The 20260-nt window shown below is 40.0% G+C and overlaps 1 protein-coding gene across 3 annotated transcripts in view; it reads right to left on the bottom strand.

The window, feature by feature from the left end:
* Window positions 1-454: 454 nt before the first annotated feature.
* The window catches only part of nmt2 (N-myristoyltransferase 2), a 55323-nt gene continuing 35517 nt past the window's right edge, over window positions 455-20260 (bottom strand). The window contains exons 10-13 of one of the 3 annotated variants that reach the window (XM_078538434.1): window positions 12161-12328; window positions 9196-9333; window positions 4959-5035; window positions 455-494 (exon numbers count right to left, since the gene is read on the bottom strand). In XM_078538434.1, the coding sequence (XP_078394560.1) occupies window positions 473-494; window positions 4959-5035; window positions 9196-9333; window positions 12161-12328 (405 nt within the window). In that variant the 3' untranslated portion in view covers window positions 455-472. Of the gene's footprint in view, window positions 495-671; window positions 2321-4958; window positions 5036-9195; window positions 9334-12160; window positions 12329-20260 lie in introns of those variants that run through there. The other 2 variants (XM_078538433.1, XM_078538435.1) reach the window with 2 other exon arrangements.

The following is a 20260-nucleotide window of genomic DNA, read 5'->3' on the forward strand; positions in this document are numbered from 1 at the left end:
GGCTCTAATTTCTCCCACCTCTTTTATGGATCTGAAAATATCCCCTCTGTAAAACTATTCCTTCGTTTTCCATTCTATTTCCTACCCCATTCTTCCAAAAATTTTTGCAGCCAGTAGCTCTTTACTGGTTTCTGGTTCCTAGCATCTCACTGAAGTAGACAGTTTACATACATGAACTAAGATTTTTTAGCAACTTATTCATTAAAGGGATGGGATCTATGTCTAATGCCCTTATTCGAACCTCTAGAACATAATTTTCTAGCAGATTTTACTGAATAGCGAATAGAACATGGAGAGGTTGCAGGTTTACATCCATAATTACTCTCAATTTTCGTATCTCATTCATATCACAGCCATGATGTCTGGCAGAAATAGACCAATTACCATCAAGATAAATGAAATATTGGAGGACAATTGACCCCAAACTGCTTAAAAATCAGTCCACGCAGAGCAATTTGTTCTCTCAGCAAGGCTAGTTAATTGTGAAGGGAGATCTAGAGAAAAAAAAGCAGCAAAAGAAAAACATCCATTTGGAAATAGATACAAACGATGTTAGGCTTATAGGATGACTACTGTATTAAACTCTAAAGTTCATATATTCTAAGTGACATCATTAAACATATTCAAAGCTTACACTAATTGAAAGAATCAAAGCATGCACAAATAATAGCAAAGTTGTAATGATTTTTATTAATTCAGACATCAAACAGTCATGCTGGTGACCTTAAAACATTACTGAAATCAAAAAGTATATTCTTCCTCTGGCAACATTTAAACCATTCCCAAACCGATTTATGAATAGGTAATTTTTCTCGCACATTTTCTAGTGTGGGACCTTTTCAGTGAAGCATGCATAGCGATAATAGTAAACTGTACATAACCCGTCACTTGACCAGGCAAAGTTTTAAGCTGCTGAACAGCTAAACATGCTTTAACAAACAAGGCCCAAATCCTTCCTTTTAACATAATTTGTGCAAAACACAACATAGAACAAAGCTTTCAGCTTTCACTCTTTTTTTAAAAAAACTATTTCCCTTTGATTTAGTTTTGTCAGGTATTCACATGTGCAGTTTATGCTAAAAAAACATACATATCTGACTCCATATCCAGGTATCTGGAGAAAAAAAGAAATACCCAAATTTTCATGTGTAGAGAATGAAAAAAGATTTGGCAGGAGAAAGATGCTAATCCATCATGATTTTTAAAATATTTTAAATCTACATGTATCTGTGTGGTTGCCTCTACATGCAGCCTTCAGCTGTGTTCTTTAATCGTCACCAACTCAGCTACTCCTGTTATGGCTTGCCCAAAGACCTGAAAATTAGTCACAAACCAGGCTCACATCTCAAATGTCAAGCAGCTCCAGGATTTCAATCCCTGATCTATGAATTGTAAAGCGAGCACTTTTACCACTGACTCCACTGATTGGGCCACACCAGGTGGCTTTTAAAAAAAGCTTAAAAACTAACAAGTGACAAATAAAGCCTTGCCCCAGCCTTACATAAAAAACATGTGGGGAATGTAGCCTCTTTCACAAATAAGCCATGAACACTACCTATGAGCAGCCAGATTGCATTGTTGACATTGCGGGTGCATATGAATAGAGTGGGTCATTTTCCAATTTATCTGCATTGCTGGAAATTCTGGAATTTACACTAAAGCATTATTGCAAAAATTCCCACATTCTGTTACAAACATGGCGCAAATGGGTAAAAATTAGTTTGTACCATAGGTCCTTCAATGTTCCCATAGCGAACACTTAAAAAAACACTGGTCAATAAATAGAAATCTGTCAGGCAGTACAAGACCACCCACTAGATATAACGGTAACAATTTTCTTCTTCACACAATTTACTACTGTACCTCATTTGTACAAAAGACTGAGTTGTCATTCTGCAAAAGAAGCCTCCAGTTCCTTACTACCTCACGTAGCAGTAACATTCTTCATGAATGTCTAAATGTAGATTTTCCTCTTGAAACTAACAAAAGTGCATTCAAAATCATCTTAGGCATTGATGAGAATTCTCATTCAGGTTGCAAATAGTTAGAAGATAAAGTTCATAGTGATTTAAATTCCCAACAAATAACACGGAATTATGCAACACTTTTCTGCACAATAAAATCAAATCCTAGCAAAGAATCAATCATCTCCATTCTGATGAAAACAAAACGTGGTTGGAACTACTAGCTCCTTTTACAGAATTCTGTGTTGAGCTGGTAGATTCTTGTCACTGAACAAAGGCATGATATTGGACCCTGGGCTTCAATGAAGAGGCTTCTACAGCAGTAGTAGATCGTTCTACTGTAGCACGAGACCAACCTACAGAAAAAGAAATCAAAACTTTTAGTGAAAGTGGGGGGAAGATAGATAAGTTTTGATGGATAAGGCTATAGAAATTTGAAAATGCAATAATCGAGGACATCATTGAAATATTTAACAGTATTAAATGGCATAAAATACATCCACAATATTTTAAAAAGGTCAGGAAGTGCATTTTATATGTTATTCTATTCTTAATATAGTGGTAAATATTTAGAATAATTTGCTAGGCATGGTGGTAGTGCCCAAACACTTCAATGGGGGTTTCACTGCAGATAGATACTAAAATGGAGAGCAATCATACCTGAGCTTGAACTTATTATGGACTTTTATATTCATGAAATTTATCGTTCTAGCTATTCACCAGTATTTACAAGATTGACTCCAACAACTCATCCCAGATTGCCATGAAATTACATTTGTAAGCTCAGAGGATTATTGTGTAAACTCTTTCCCAATTAGTTTTAAATATCACCAAAATCCATCAATGTTGCAAAACAAGTAAACTAAATTAACAAAAACAAAAATACCTGGAAAAACTCAGCGGTCTGGCAGCATCTGTGGAGAGGAGCACAGTTAACGTTTCGAGTCCGAATGACCCTTCAACAGAACTAAGTAAAAATAGAAAAGAGGTGAAATATAAGTTGGTTTAGGGGGGGTGGGGGGACAAGAGCTGGATAGAGGGCCAGTGATAGGTGGAGATAACCAAAAGATGTCACAGACAAAAGGTCAAAGAGGTGTTGAAGGTGGTGATATTATCTAAAGGAATGTGCTTATTAAGGGTAGAAAGCAGGACGAGCAAGGTACAGATAGCCCTAGGGGGGGTGGAGTTGAAGGGTCATTCGGACTCGAAGCGTTGACTCCTCCCCCACTAGGGCTATCTGTACCTTGCTCGTCCTGCTTTCTACCTTTAATAAGCACATTCCTTTAGATAATATCACCACCTTCAACAGCTTTTGTCTGTGACATCTTTTGGTTATCTCCACCTATCACTGGCCCTCTATCCAGCTCTTCTTGTCCCACCCCCCACCCCCCCCCCCCCACCCCACCCCCGCCAAACCAACTTATATTTCACCTCTTTTCTATTTTTACTTAGTTCTGTTGAAGGGTCATTCGGACTTGAAACGTTAACTGTGCTCCTCTCCACAGATGCTGCCAGACCTGCTGAGTTTTTCCAGGTATTTTTGTTTTTGTTTTGGATTTTCAGCATCCGCAGTTCTTTGCTTTTAAACTAAATTAACATTGTTCTGAACTTTAAGATTTGTTGAACTTCAGTAAGTCACAAAGTGACCATCTGAAACTGCTCAAATATTTCAGCTACTTGATCCAGTTGTAATGAATTGTCACACCAGAACTGACATCTGAAGTTCTCATAGTTAAGAGCATAAAAACATGATAGAAGTAGGCAGTTTGGCCTCTCAAGCCTGCTCTGCCACGGAATCAGATCATGGCAGATCCTCTACCTCAGCTACATCTTCCCACATTATCCCTTGATTTCCTTACCATCCAAAAATATGCTGATCTCTGACTTGAACATACTTAAAGATCGAGCATCCACAATTCCTTGGAGTCGAGAACTGCAAAGGTTCATAACCCACTGAATGAAAAATTTTTCACTTTGGTCCTAAAGATCCCTTATTTTGTGACCCCATGTTCTAAACTCCCAGGTCAGGAGAAACATCCTCCCAGCATCTACAAGTCAAGTTCCTTAAGGATTTTACACCTTTTAATGACATCTTTTTTCATTCTTCTAAATTCTAGGGAATACAGGCCTCGTTTCCTCATAGGACATCTCCTCATCCCAGGAGTCAGTCTAGTAAACCTTTTTGCACTCCCTCTGAGGCTAGTGTTTTCTTCCTTAAGTAAAGAGACCAAAGCTACACAAAGTACTCCAGGTGTGGTCTCACCAACACCCTATAAAATTGCAGTAAGGCTTCTTTTTACTCCAATCCCTTTGAAATAAAGGCTATCATTCCATTTGTCTTCTGAATTGCTTGCTGTACCGTACGCTAACTTTCCGTGATGTGTTGCAAGAATATCCAGATACCTCTGACTACCATTTCCCAGTCTCACTATTTAAAAAACTATTCTGCCTTTCTATTCTTCCCACCAAAATGAAAAACTTCTAATTTCTCTACGTTATATTTCATCTGCCACATTCTTGCCCTCTCATTTAACCTAAGTCTTTTTGCAGCCTCTTTGTATCCTCTTCAGAGCTTACTTTCCCACCTAATTTTGTATCATCAGCAAACATGGAATACATTACATTCAATCCCCTTATCTAAGTCATCAATATAGCTTGTATGTAGCTGAGGCCCAATCACCGATCGTTGCGGCACCCCATTAGTTATAGCCTGCCAGCCTGAAAATGATCCGGTATTCTTACTCTGATTTCCTCAAATCCATGCTAGTATATTACCCCCAAACCCAAATTTTATATAATAACCTTTTATCAAATGCTTTTTGGAAATTAAAGATTATATGGTTTCACTGCGGTAAGCAATTAGGAATGGCTAATGGTATGTTAGCCTTTATTGCAACAGGATGAGAGTACAGGAGTAGCAAAGTCTTGCTTCAATTGTATAGAACCTTGGTTAGACCACACCTGGAGTAATGTGTGCAGCTTTAGTCCCCTTACCTTAGGAAGGATATTATTGCTATAGAGGGAGTGCAACAAAGGTTCACCAGACTTGTTCCCGGGATGGTGGGACTGTTCTGTAAAGAGAAATTGGGGAAACCGGGTCTGTATTCTCTAGAGTTTCGAAGAATGAGAGGTGATCTCAATTAAAACCTACAAAATACTTAAAAGGGATAGACAGGGTGGATGCAGGTAAGATGTTTCCCCTGGCTGGGGAGTCTAGAACCAAGGGACACAATTTCAAAATAAGGGGGAAGCCACTTAGGACCGAGATGAGGAGAATTTTTTTTTTACTCAAGAGGGCTGTAAATCTTTGAGCTTCCACAGCCCTCTGGGGTGGAAAATTGCAGTCACTGAGTATGTTTAAAGCAGAGATTGACAAATTTCAAAATACCAATAACATAAAGGGATATGGGTATAATGTGGGAAAAAGGCACTGAAATGGATGATCAGCCATGATTGTATTGAATGGTGGAGTAGGCTTGATGGGCTGAATGGCCTACTCCAGCTCCTATGTTCCTGTACTCCCTCTCATCTACACGACTAGTTATATCCTCAAAAAAATCCAGGGATTGTCAAACATGATACTCTTTTCAGTATTCTGCGTTCACTCTGCCTAATCATATTGATATTTTTTTTAGTGCCCAGTTATCACGCCTGTAATAATTATAGTATTTTCCTTACCTCTGATGTCAGGCTAAATGAGCTATGGTTCCCTGTTTGTTCTCTCCTTCCTTTCTCGAATGAATAGCATTATGTTTGTTATCTCCCAAAACAGAGGAATCAGTTTAGAATTTAAGGAACTTTGTAAGATCAAAACCAATGCAACCACTACTTCCGTGGCCATTTTAAAATCTCTAGGGTGTAGGCCATCAGTCCCAAGCATTTGTCAGCTTTCAGCTCCATTAATTTTTCTACTACTATTTCTTTACTAATACTAAGTTCCTCATTTTCATTAGATCCTTGGTTTTCATTACTTTCAGATTATTTTATCCACCATGTCGACAGATACAAACTATTTCTGCCTTTTCCTTATTCCCCATGATAATTTCTCCTGTCTCTGCCTCTAATAGGCTCACGCTTACTTTCATTAATCGCTTCCCTTTTTTTTTACATACCCGTAGCAATGTTTACAATGCATTTTAAAGTCTTTAGTTAGTTTACTCTCATTTCTCATTTTTTTGTCAGCCTTTGCTGAATTTTAAAATCCTCCCAATCCTCAGGTTTACAACTCTGTTTGGCAGCATTATAAGCCTCTTCCTTTTTTAAATTCATTTACAGGATGTGAGCGTCGCTGGCTAGGCCAGCATTTATTGCCCATCCCTAATTGCCCATGAGAAGTTGGTAGTGAGCTGCCTTCTTGAATCGCTATCTTTAACTTCTCTTGTTAACCATGTTGGATCACTTTACCAGTGGCATTTTATTCATTAAGGGAATGTATACCTGTTGCAAACTATGAATTAGTTCTTTAAACGTTTACCATCGCCTATTTGTCATCGTATCTTTTAACCTAGTTTCCCAATCTACTTTAACCAACCCACCCCTCAGACCCTCATGGTTTGCTTTGTTCGGATTTAAGACCCTAGTTTTGTACTTAATTAGATCACTCTAAAACTCAATATAAAATTCTGTTATATTATGATCAATCTTTCCCTTACTACAGGGTTATTAAATAATCCTGTCTCATTATACAAACTAGATAACTGATCAAGTAAACTGTGAATGCTTTCAATGAACTTGTCCCCAACACCATTACAGTAAATTTGGTTTGCCCGGTCTATAAGAAAATTAAACACTCCCCCCATTTCCCAACCTAATTATTATATTACCCTTGTTGCATGCACCTTCCAATTTCCTGATTTACACTTGGCCCTACACTACGACTACTCTCAGGGGACCACTATTTCTTAGCTCTACCCAAACTTATTCTACATCTTGATTTTCTGAATAAGATCCTTTCTCTATACTGTCTTTATCCCATCTTTATTATCAGAGCAATCCCTTCACTTTTCGCATTTTGCTTAACTCTTCTAAAGGTCAAGGATCCTAGAATATTTAATTCCAAACCTTGGTCACTATGCAACATTTCCTCAATGGCTATTATATCAAACCCATTCATTTCTGTCTGTTCTATTAATTCATTGATTTTGTTGTGATTGCATCCAGCGTTCAAATATAATGCCTTTAGCTTTATTTTATTTTTTCGCCCGATGCCATTCTAGTCACTAATACTCCATTACCTTTGTTAAGCTTTCTGTCCCAGTTTGACCCACTCTTGTGGTTATTTACCCAAATTGCTGATCCGCTTTACATCCTTAACATTTCTCTTAATGCTTTTGAAATTACTCTTTCCTGAATTCTCCTGCCCCACTGCTTCATTAGTTTAAAGCCCTAGCCACAGCCCTCGATATTCAATTTACCAATTTTGGTCTCAGCCTGGTTTAAATAGAGTCCATCTCAATGGAACAGCTCCCTCTTTCCCAGTACTGGTACCAGTGCCCATAAATCAAAACCCCTGTCTCCCACACAGGTTCCAGGTTCCTGGATCAAGTGACCAGGGAACTCTTCCTTTCCCTGATGCCCTGCAATATTAGTGCCTCAGACCACAGCTGAACAACTCTGAGCTGAAGTTCTGCAAGTTGCAGACACTTATTGCAAACATTGTTGTCCGGGATTACTACGCTCCCCAAACTCCCACGTGCTGTAGCTGTGGCACAAGACTTTCACTGCCCTCCCTATATAACTGTGGTTTATTTATTTAATTAATTAATAAACATTTACAGTTAGGAACTTAAATGTTAAGTCTAGAACTAGTGTTACTGCTGGATACTGTAAGACTAGAAAAACTATTGTTTCCATTATTATATATCCATAACTATCATGTTTCAATATATGTATGTATGGGCTACCCAAAGTAAGTATGAAGTTGGAGAAGATCTGTGTTGCCATCTTCAATCATGTTGCCATATTATTCAGGTTTAGCAAAAAAAATTAACTATTACTAGCTTAATGCAGAAGATTAACTGGTTACCTAATTCTGTCCACCTCAAAAACTTCAATGTTACAAATTCAAGTTATAATGGATTTCCAAATAGGACAGTGATGAGCTTAAAGACCTTTTTGTACAGATATTGTAAGATGGGCTGAATGCCTTTCACCATCAAATTCAAATTGATTAGGGGAGGCTTATTTTAAACTGCTTTAACAAATTATTTTCCCTTAAAAGTCAGATCCCCAGACAATTTTTATGAAAGATTGCCAGTGAAATATCTCAATAAATATTTGGTCTGTAATACTCAATGTTACTGAAAAAATTACTTGTTCTTCTATCAACAACAACTTTGATTTATATAGCACTTTTAACATAGGAAAGCATCCCAAAGTGCTACACAAGAGTAATCAGATGAAAATAAATGCCAAGGTAAAGGAAATGTTAGGAAGGGTGTTAGAAGTTTAGCGAAAGTGTTGTATTTCAATAAGAGCTTGGAAGGAGAAGAAGGTGGATAGCAGTGGTTTTGGAGGGAATTCCAGAGCATATGGCCTAGATGGGTGAAGGCATAGACACCAATGGTGGTGTGAATGGAGGGGAATGCAAAATAGGCCAGACTCAAAGGAATAGAGAGGAGTGTTATAGAGCTGCAGGTTAGAGATAAGAGGTCAAGGCCTTGAAGGGAACTCAACACGAATATGAGAATTTTAAATTTGAGACACTGTGGGACTGGAAGCCAACATCGATCAGCAAAGACAAAGGCAATGGCTGTGCCAAACTAAATATTAATGCACATATTGTGTGCTTGTGTCCCCAGGGTCTGAAGCACACTGCTGGCATAAAAGCAGCAGAAAATTGGATGGCCTTAGCCATCCAAATCCTTGGAAGGGTACAACTGGCAAACTGGGCTGCGGCCTCGATAACCTAGAAGACTGATGGCATAATCAGGAAAATCAACCTTCTTACACAGGGGAGTAGGTGTTGGTAATGATCGGAAAAGACTTTTAAACCAACATAACTGGCTTGTGTGCTCTCCCCTCCTTCCACCTAATGCCACCCACCTCAACTGACTTGCCAATGCCACATTTTTCTCTCCTGCCTAAGTTACACCCATATTGGCACTCATAGTGACTGGAGGTATCTAAAATAGCTGAGCCCACCCTAACTCTGAATTGTCTAGCAAGCTTAGAACAGGCCCAAGAATTTGTGGCCTCAGCATTTACAATAAAGATATCAAGTGTTTCTCACCTTTTCAGGTTCCATATCTGGGCACCTCCAATTGTACAGATAGTACTGTAAGTTGCCATCACCTATACCAAATTTTAATTTTTCTAGGAATGTTTTGTTTTCCATCAGATCAAGTGCATTCAAGACATCAAATCCTTTCTGTGAAGGGAAAATAAAATATTTATTAGGAAAATGAAAGTTGACAGTGCCAGAAAAATAAAACCTTTAGAAATTATTTCCTTGTATGCTAAGGGTTTTTCTTGCACCTTGTCTGACTAACCACAACGTTTATTTGGGGTTACAAGAATACTACAATATTTTTTAGATATTGATGGGTAACTATTTAGCAGGGTAAATGATACCTGCAACAGTCCACAAGAATCAACTGTAGAAAGAAAGCAGAAAATAAATGAAGGACTGAAGATCGGGGAATAAACATGATGGTGATACAGGTACAGTCTCTCAAATCTGGCTATCCCAAAGCCAGAATTGTTCAAAAACTGGACATTTTTCTTTCGGGTGCCACTCCTGGAACGGAGTAAGCTCAGCAATAAAGAAGCCATTCACAGGCTGAACCCAGAGGGCGGAATTAGCGACAGTTGCCTACACACAGGACCTGAGTTCATTAAAGCCCTTTAAAAACTGCCTCCCCCAGCCCTCCCTATTTTCTGGATGCAAAGCTGTCTGTTCCACCAGCGGGAACATTCTGATTTCAACACTCCTGGTCACCTTCAGGTGAGAGGATCAGAAATCAGCATTTCTCTCTATTCCAGTTATTATAGGCCAAGCAAATGCTGTCACTCCACTGTGAGATTAATAGATTTTTTTTTTTAAATTGTCCAATCAAACTTTTAAATCTTCAAACAAAATCTTCAATTCAAATTTCTTTAAATCTTATGATCACTCTTCTTTCCATGATCTACAACCTAGTTATGTTTATGACATTAACGATCAGCACAGAGTGCGCACAGAAACAGCCTGTGTGAAGGAGTTAGTTATAAAAATTGGAAAAATACGAAATCTGGCAGGGTCTCAGTCCCAAGGGTGCTGGATTTGGGACACTGCACCTGAAACCTAGCACTTGAAACTACTTAAAGCCTAGTGAGTTTCTATTTTTCAACTTAAGCTTGAAAATATCTCAGCCTTGTGTAGCTGAGAGAGGAATTTTCTAACTCCTTTTACATAAACAGAGCACTTTTGTTCTGCTTTACAATGGTTATTCTAAGTGGTAAGTTGACATATAGTTATACTCTTGTCCTGAAAATGCTCACTGTTGCCAGGGTGCAGTTTTATGTACCAACCAACCATTTGCTATTCCCTAGTAGCTCACCCAAGTAGCTTTTCTTTTTGTGAGTTTATCTAGGCAGTGGTTGCCAACAGGCTACTAATTAATGGTTGAGATCACAGCCTAATTGTGCCTTCATCTAATCTCATATAAATGCATTGTCTCTGTTAAGATTCCCACCACTCTTCAGCAGGCTCATGCTTGTCTGAAATGGTTAGCACTTTCAGAAGATATCAATGGACTGGTCAGGTGGGCAGGAAAGTGGCACCTAGAGAAGTGTGAGGTGATGTATTTTGGAAGGTCAAACAAGGCAAGAGAATACGCAATGAATGTACTGAGAGGTGTAGAGGAAGTATGGGGCCTTGAAGTGAATATCCACAAGTCCCTGAAGATAACAGGACAGGTTGTAAGGTGATTAAGGCGGCATATGGAAACCTTTCATTCATTAGCCAAGGCATAGAATATAAGAGCAGGGAGGTTATGATGGAACTATATAAAACGTTATTTAGTTAGGCTGCAACTTGAGTAATGTGTGCAGTTCTGGTCACCTCAATACAGGAGGGATATAATCGTATTAGAAAGGATACAGAGGAGATTTACAAGGATGTTGCCTGGACTGGAAAATTACAGCTATGAGGAAAGATTGAATAGACTGGGGTTGTTCTCATTGAAACAGAGGAGGGTGAGGGGAGATTTGATTGAGATGTACGGGAGTTGATGGGAAGGACCTATTTACTTTAGCAGAGAGGTCAGTGGCTAGGGAGCTTAGATTTAAAGTGATTGGTTAAAGGATTAGAGGGGAGATGAGGAAAAGTTTTTTCACCCATTTAAAAGGAGTCTGGATTTGCAACTCAAGTGTCGTACCCTGCAGGGCTATGGTCCGAATGTTGGAAAGTGAGATTAGGCTGGGTGGCTCATTTTTCAGCTGGTGCAGACACGAGGGGCCAAGTGGCCTCTTTCTGTGCCATAAACCTTTTATGATTCTATGAAATCTGTAAAATTTTATAATTGTGGCCTGGCCACTGGCATTGAAAAATGTAGTACCAGGAGTTTGCAATTTTTTTTTATAAAACTGCTCTTAATGCTCCTTCCCTAACTATAGGTACCAATTTCCATAACAAGAAATTTATGATAGGTCAACAGATGCTATTTAGCAATAAATGCAAACATACAGGTATCTTCAAATCCTTGTAGTCAGAATTAGTGTTGTCTCAAGTAAATTTAAAATGGAAAACCAAATCATGTCTACTTTAGGATGCACTGGCACTGCAAGTTCTTTGCCCCTCACTACACTTCTCTAAATATTTAAATGTTAAGTTTTTGGCTCTACTCCTTCATCTATCTAGGCATGTGAAGAGCTCGCTCCTAAAGAGAATAATTCAAAGTTCCAGCCATGCATGAGCTAGCAGTGCACACAGAGTTGCACTTTCAGCAAACTGTAGCTGGCAATTTGAGACCCTTTGTTCAGTGGTAGTTAATTCTGATACATATTTCAACTCATTTATTCTAGAAACAAGCGCTGTTAATCTAACGGTGTTCAGTCCTACACAATTTACATGAACAATTCATGCTATAACTGCTGTATTGTCCTCAAAACATTTTTGTAACTCAGTTAACCATGAATAATTTTATTATGCTGTAACTGTTATATATGTTACACTAGATCTTACACTTCAAGAGATTACATAACGAAAAGTTTACCGATTTTGCAATTATTAGTGCATCATTCATAAGATCAATGAGTGGGGTTTCAGTGTGGACATTATAAAAGGAATAGGCAGCCTTAAGGTTCTTATGAATGGGGTGATGCATAACCGTAGAAGGTAAAGTGTAGAAGCTCACAAAGTCTGTCAGCTCACCATCAGGACCCTGAAAGAAAATAAATAGTTGTTTCAAGGAGTTAATTGAAGAAAAGTTAAAAAGCATTTTGAATTCAGTTTGATCATCTTTAAATATCAAAGTTGAAGGCAAAACCTGTCCACAAATATATGGACAATCGAAAACTGGCAACAAATACAATAGCTAACTAATACAAATTAAAAGTATAATTGCAAATGAGTTTAAACCTCAGGGGGTAGAGGGAAGGGGAACATAGATACCATAATGTCACTGTAACTGATATCATAAGGAAGCTGAATTAATTTACACAAATACATGATTGTTGAATTAAGTTATATTACTCAGTCATTTTTCGAAAGATGAATTGTTAATTAATATTTAAAATAAAAATATTTGAAAATCAAAATGGAAAATGGTTAATTAGGCATAATTCTTTGTCAAAGGCATGCTTAATGTTGAGAGAATTGGTAGTTTTGTAATTTAAACTATATCCTATAGTACAAAGCAACGTACAAAAGTGTACTAGGATATTTACATATCATGCCCATGAATCCAAGTTTTGTAAGTTACTTCTGGCTAATATAGAAACAAAAAAACACCCACTCTACAAGTCCTCTCCCTTTCTACCCATAAGATGTTTCTCCAGAACACTCAAAAACTGAACATAAAAAGCATTTATTTTCCCCTGGGGAATCAAAATACCACATAAGATATATTTAAAACTAGCAACTTTTGAAATGAAATCCACAATGCTTTTAGTAGCACAGAGGTATTCCTAACACAAATTTTATAACAGATAAAATCAAGTTCAGAAAGACTACTTTCCTAGTAATCCAGAGACCCTGGGTAATGCCCTGGGGGTCTAGGTTTGAATCCCACCATGACAGATGGTGGAATTTGAATTCAAAAAAATCTGGAATTAAAAGTCTAATGATGACCATGAAACCATTGTAGATTGTTGTAAAAGCCCATCTGGTTCGCTAATGTTCTTTAGGGAAGGAAATCTGTCGTCCTTACCTGGTCTGGCCTACATGTGACTCCAGACCCAATGCAATGTGGTTGACTCTTAAATGCCCTCTGAAATGGCCTAGCAAGCCACTCAGTTGTATCAAACCGCTACAAAGTCACAAAAAAGGAATGAAACCAGATGGACCACCGGACATTGACCTAGGCACCGGAAACAACAAAGCTGATCATAGCCACAACCCTGCAAACTCCTCCTTACTAACATCTGGGGGCTAATGCCAAAATTGGGAGAGCTGTCTCACAGACTAATCAAGCAACAGCCAGACATAATCATTCTCATGGAATCAAATCTTACAGATAACATCCCAGACACCACCATCACCATCCCTGAGTATGTCCTGTCCCACCAACAGGACAGAACCAGCACAGGTGGAGGCACAGTGGTATACAGTCGGGAGGGAGTTGCATTGGGAGTCCTCAACATCGACTCTTGACCCCATGAAGTCTCATGGCATTAGGTCAAACATGGGCAAGGAAACCTCCTGCTGATTACCACGTGCAGCCGTCCCTCAGCTGATGAATCAGTGCTCCTCCATGTTGAACACCACTTGGAGGACGCACTGAGGGTGGCAAAGGCGCAGAATGTACTCTGGGTTGGGGACTTCAATGTCCATCACCAAGAGAGGCTCGGTAGCACCACTACTGACCGAACTGGCAGAGTCCTAAATGACACAACTGCTAAACTGGGTCAGCAGCAGGTGGTGAGGGAACCAACAAGAGGGAAAAACACTTGAACTCATCCTCACCAACCTGCCTGCTGCAGATGCAACTGTCCATCACAGTAACGGTCGGAGAGACCACCGCACAGTCATTGTAGAGACGAAGTCCCGCCTTTACATTGAGAATACCTTCCATCGTGTTGTGTAGCACTACCACCGTGCTAAATGGATCGGTTTCAAACAGATCTAGCAACCCAAGACTTGGCGTCCATGAGGCATTGTGGGCCATCAGCAGCAGCAGAGTGGAACTGACCACAATCTGTAACCTCATGGCCCAGCATACCCCCCACTCTACCATGACCATCAAGCCAGGGGATCAACCCTGGTTCAATGAAGAGTGCAGAAGGACATTCCAGGGGGAGCACCAGGCATACCTGAAAATAAGGTGTCAACCTGGTGAAGCTACAGCACAGGGCTATTTGCGTGCCAAACAGCTTAAGCAGCAAGTGATAGACAGAGCTAAGCAATCCCACAACCAACGTATCAGATCTAAGCTCCGCAGTCCTGCCAAATCCAGTCGTGAATGGGGTGGACAATTAAACACACTGGAGGAGGCGGATCCACAAATATCCCCATCCTCAATGATGGAGGAGCCCAGCACATTAGTGCGAAAGATAAGGTTGAAGCATTTGCTACAATCTTCAGCCAGAAGTGCCGAGTGGATGATCCATTTCGGTCTCCTCTGGAGGCTCCAGCATCACAATTGGTCTTCAGCCAATTCGATTCACTCCACATGATATCAAGAAACGGCTGAAGGCACTGGATACTGCAAAGGCTAATGGCCCTGACAATATTCCGGCATTAGTACTGAAGACTTATGCTCCAGAATTTGCCGCACCCATAGCCAAGCTGTTCTAGTACAGCTACAACACTGGCATCTACCCGGCTATGTGGAAATTGCCCAGATATGTTGTGTACACAACAAAAACCCAGGTCAAATCCAACCCGGTCAATTACCGCCCCATCAATCTACTCTCCATCATCAGTAAAGTAATGGAAGGGGTCATCAACAATGCTATCAAGCGGCACTTGCTTAGCAATAACCTGCTCACTGATGCCCAGTTTGGGTTCCGCCAGGGCCACTCAGCTCCTGACCTCATTACAGCCTTGGTTCAAACATGAACAATAGAGCTGAACTCCTGAAGTGTGGTGAGAGTGACTGCCCTTGACATCAAGGCAGCATTTGACCAAGTGTGGCATCAAGAAGCCCTAGCAAAACTGAAGTCAATGGGAATCAGGGGGAAAACTTTCCGCTGGTTGGAGTCATACCTAGCACAAAGAAAGATGATTGTGGTTATTGGAGGTCAGTCATCTCAGCTCCAGGACATCACTGCAGGAGTTCCTCAGGGTAGCGTCCTCAGACCAACCATCTTCGGCTGCTTCATCAATGACCTTCCTTCCATCATAAGGTCAGAAGTGGGGATGTTTGCTGATGATTGCATGATGTTCAACACCATTCGCGACTCCTCAGATACTGAACCAGTCCATGTCCAAATGCAGCAAGACCTGGACAATATCCAGGCTTGGGCTGACAAGTGGCAAGTAGCATTCGCACCACACAAGTGTCAGGTAATGATCATCTCCAACAAGAGAGAATTCAACAATCGTCCCTTGATGTCCATTACCATCACTGAATCCCTCCACTATGAACATCCTGGGGGGGGATACCATTGACCGGAAACTGAACTGGACTGGCCATATAAATACTGTGGCTCCATCAGCAGGGCAGAGGCGAGAAATCTTGCGACGAACTCACCTCCTGACTCACCAAAGACCGTCCACCATCTACAAAGCACAAGTCAGGAGTGTGAAGTACTCCCTACTTGCCTGGATGAGTGCAGCTCCCACAACACTCAAAGTTCGACAACGTCCAGGGCAAAGCTTGATTGGCACCACATCCACAAACATTCACTCCCTCCACCTTCGATGCACAGTAGCAGCAGTGTGTACCATTTACAAGATGCATGGCAGGAATTCACCAAGAGTCCTTCAACAGCATCTTCCAAACCCACGACCACTACCATCTAGAAGGATAAGAGCAGCAGATAGATGGGAATACCACCAACTGGAAGTTCCCCTCCAAGTCACTCACCATCCTGACTTGGAAATATATCGCCGTTCCTTCACTGTCACTGGGTCAAAATCCTGGAACTCCCTTCCTAACAGCACTGTGGGTGTGTAACACCACATGGACTGTAGCGGTTCAAGAAGGCTCATCACCACCTTCTCAAGGGCAACTAGGATGGGCAATAAATGCTGTCCAGCCAGTGAAGCCCACATCCAGTGAGTGAATTTAAAAAATAACGTATGAAAAGAACAAAACCAAACCAGAAGTGTTGGTGCTTCGAGGCAAGAAAAGATTTTTAAGACAATTTTTGTGCTATTGGGCTACAAAGAACTAGACAAAATAGATTTGAAACATGGATATGAATTTAGCTATTAGGCAGTAATTTATAAATATGCCAACCTTATAAATATGCCAACCATTATCTGTTCTGTATGGGCATATTTTAGCAACAACATAATGTCAAGGAAAAAAGGATGTATCCACAATTAAATTAAAACATATTCAAATATCTGGAAGTAAGTAGGTCAGTTTCCATGAAGAGGAACAATTAATTATTCATATATTAGGTGTTATAAGCTTTCATTAAAAATCACAATTCTGATGAAGGATTTCTTTGGGTTATACAGCTGCAACATCATAATCCATCTTAGCGCTTTAGTATTTTGTAGCCCATTTTTTTAATTTTGCATTTCCAAAATTGATTGTTTTTACTTTTTGTTTTTCAGGCTGAAAATTTGCCAGACCATTTTGTCTCAAGTTGTGGGCATATTAACTTTCTTGCCAATTTCTGGAAAACCTTCCTATTTCCATAGCAGATTAAACAGTCTAACATAACCCAATTTTCTAAAGGCAAATTTTAATGGAATATTTCGAAGAAAACAAAGAGAAAAATATAAAATGGTTTGATATAACCAAAGTAATTTGAACCAAATTGAGACTCTGTAACATACAAATAGTAGTGTATTCTTGTTCTATACTCATTATCCAAGGTAAGTAATTTGTTTAATTCCACCTCAACTATACTTTTTATTATTTGGAAGGCCTATATATGTCTCATCTCAGTCTTTTTTTCCAGTGAAACTTAAGTTTGGTTGCTTCAGCTTCTTTTTATAAATTAGCCCCCTCAAAGCCTGGAAATATCCTGGGCAGTTCTCTGAACCACTTTAAAGTATCTATATATTGAGCTAGTCCAACCACAACTACGCCTCGTATTCCAGAATTGGCCTCACCATTGAGCGTACGATGTCAGTATAACTTGGCTTGACTTCAGTCCCAATGTCCACCCAGTACCTAACTTACTTGACCAGATGCTTTCAAACAGTTGCAACATACAGACACGTAAAACTCATCCATCCAGTCCATTCAAATTCAGCCTTCTAAAAAGATGCTACCATCTCCACATTGCAGTACCCAATTATACCTTAAATGCTTCCAGGATTTTCACCTCCGCTATTTTGTCTGGTAGTCTATTCTATACAATGATCACTTTGCGTGAAGAATTTCCTGATGTCATCCATAGATTTACCTTTCACTAGTTTGAACCTTTGTCTCCTTGTTAGAAGGGTGAACAAGGATTAAAATGTAGAAATGCTAACTCCAGTATTCTAAAGAAATAGCACCCAAATGCAGCCAAAAGATTCAATTCTCAACCTCAACATTTTTAAAAGACAAATTCCACCTGCACTCTCTAAAGCTTGAAGATATTTATATCTCCATAGGAATTAGGAGCAATGTCAGGTCATTCGGCCCTTCGAGCTTGCTCCGCTATTCATTAAGATCATGGCTGATCTGATTGTAGCCTCAACTCCACATTCCGCCTGCCTCCAATAACCTTTGACACCCTTGTTAGTCAAGAATCTATCTACCTCTGTCTTAAAAATATTCATTGACTCTGCCTCCACCGCTCTCTGGGGAAGAGAGTTCCAAAGATTCACGACCCCCTATGAGTAAAACAATTCTTCTCATCTCATATCTGGCTAAAATCGCATTAAAACTTAATTAAACAATGGTATGGAGAGATTTGTAGAAGGATAGATAACAGGCTGATAGAAAGTTGAGTCAACTCCACGCATGTTCAAGAGCTTCTCGCTCAGAGATGTAAAACTGTATGTGAAATAGGTGTGATTTGCCACCTACAAGTTTCTTAGTCAAAATGCCTGTGTAAGAAACCAAGATACTTAAAGAGACAGATCACCCTTTTATTGTGTTTCTGCATTATGTTATACTCATTTCGGAGTATGATCAATAATCACTCCCAAATTATTTTCCTGGAGAACCACTTACCTTGGTTCTTAATTTCCAACTAGCTATTAGCAGGCGGAGGGAAGGAAGCTCAGTAAGCAAACTTAAACTGCCTTCATGGTGCTTCAAAAGTAATGCTGATAGACAACAAAGCTGGTCAAGTACTTGCATTCTTAGCCAGGGTGCAGAATATTGAAATATGGAAGAAAATATTAACATTTAAACATCACTATCCAGTGTTTTCAGGACAGTGGATTCCGATACTCTCAGATGGCAGTGAAGCATTCATGCTGTGCTTTTTATAAGCTAACTTGACTTCTAAAAAGAAACTTTTTAATTTTCCCCAATATTTCACTATTCTGTTGTCGAAGTTGGTTGGGAGAGAGGAAGCAAAGAGTGGGGACAAAGCATTTGTACTCTAATTGGTGGGAGTGACAAGGGGTGCTCCCCAGGAGTCTGGCCTGGGGTCTCAATTCTGCACTATTTATTAATGACTTGGATGAAGGAATAGAGTGTTATTTGTCCAAGTTTTTTTAAATTCATTTACGGGATGTGGGCATTGCTGGCTAGGCCAGCATATATTGCCCATCCCTAATTGCCCTTGAGCTGCATTCTTGAACTGCTGCAGTCCATGTGTAGGTACACCCAGTGCTGTTAGGGAGGGAGTTCCAGGATTTTGACCCAGCAACAGCGAAGGAACGGTGATATATTTCCAAGTCAGGATGGTGAATGGCAATATATTTCCAAGTCAGGATGGTGAGTGGCTTGGAGGGGAACTTCCAGATGGTGGTGTTCCTATGTGTCCGCTGCTATTGTCCTTCAGTGATCGTGGATTTGTAAGGTACTGCCTAAGAAGCCTTGGTGAGCTTCTGCAGTGCATCTTGTAGATGGTGCACACTGCTGCCACTGTGTGTCGGTGGTGGAGGGAGTGAATGTTTGTGGGTGGGGTGCTAACCAAATGGGCTGCTTTGTCCTAGATGGTGTCAAGCTTCTTGAGTGTTGTTGGAGCTGCACTCATCCAGGCAAGTGGAGGTTATTCCATCACACTCCTGACTTGTGCTTTGTAGATGGTGGACAGGCTTTGGAGAGTCAGGACGTGAGTTACTTGCCACAGGTCTCCTAGCCTCTGGCCTGCTCTTGTAGCCACAGTACTTATATGGCTAGTCTAGTTCAGTTTCTGGTCAATGGTCACCCCAGGATGTTGATAGTTTTCAGATGTCACTAAGTTAAGAGAGGCAGTAAATACTGCAGATGGGGGCACGAAGTTACAAAGGGGCATAGATAAAGTGAGTGGACAGGTAGAGTTCAAGTGTGAGGTCATGCACTCTGGACCCCAGAAAGGTAAATTAGAGTATTTGCTAAATAGTGGGAAAACTGTAACTGTAAAAGAACAAAGAGATTTGAGAGTCAAGCACACAAAACATTAATAGCCAGCAGACAGGTACAAAGGTAATCAAAAAGGCTAATGGAACGTTGGCCTTTATCTCAAAGGGTTTTGAATGCAAAGGGGAAGAAAATATGCTGCAGTTGCATAGAGCCTTGGTCAGACCCCATCTGGAGTTGTGTGTTAGGCATTAGCCACTTACTTTAAGAATCTGCATTGCACCCCTTGGAAGGGGTGCAGTGCAGATTCACAAGAACAAGTTTTGAGGGTTAAAATATGCAGCAGCACCTGATTTCCAATCCCCTATTTGGCATATTGTCTATGGGAAGCATTTTTCATACTAATAGCTCATTTCAACTGTGCAAATGAAAGATAAAGCAGAATCGATGACAGCTCCTCACTAACTGCAGCAGGCAGCCATCTCATTTGTCCTGCGCCCCTCCTGATAACCTGCCACCGATGGACAAAAACAACCCAATATCTTGAGTTCATTTCTTAATAACAATTAGTGTTGCTATGTTCAA

This window comes from Cetorhinus maximus, chromosome 3, assembly GCF_964194155.1.
Source record: "Cetorhinus maximus chromosome 3, sCetMax3.hap1.1, whole genome shotgun sequence".
NCBI lineage: Eukaryota > Metazoa > Chordata > Chondrichthyes > Lamniformes > Cetorhinidae > Cetorhinus > Cetorhinus maximus.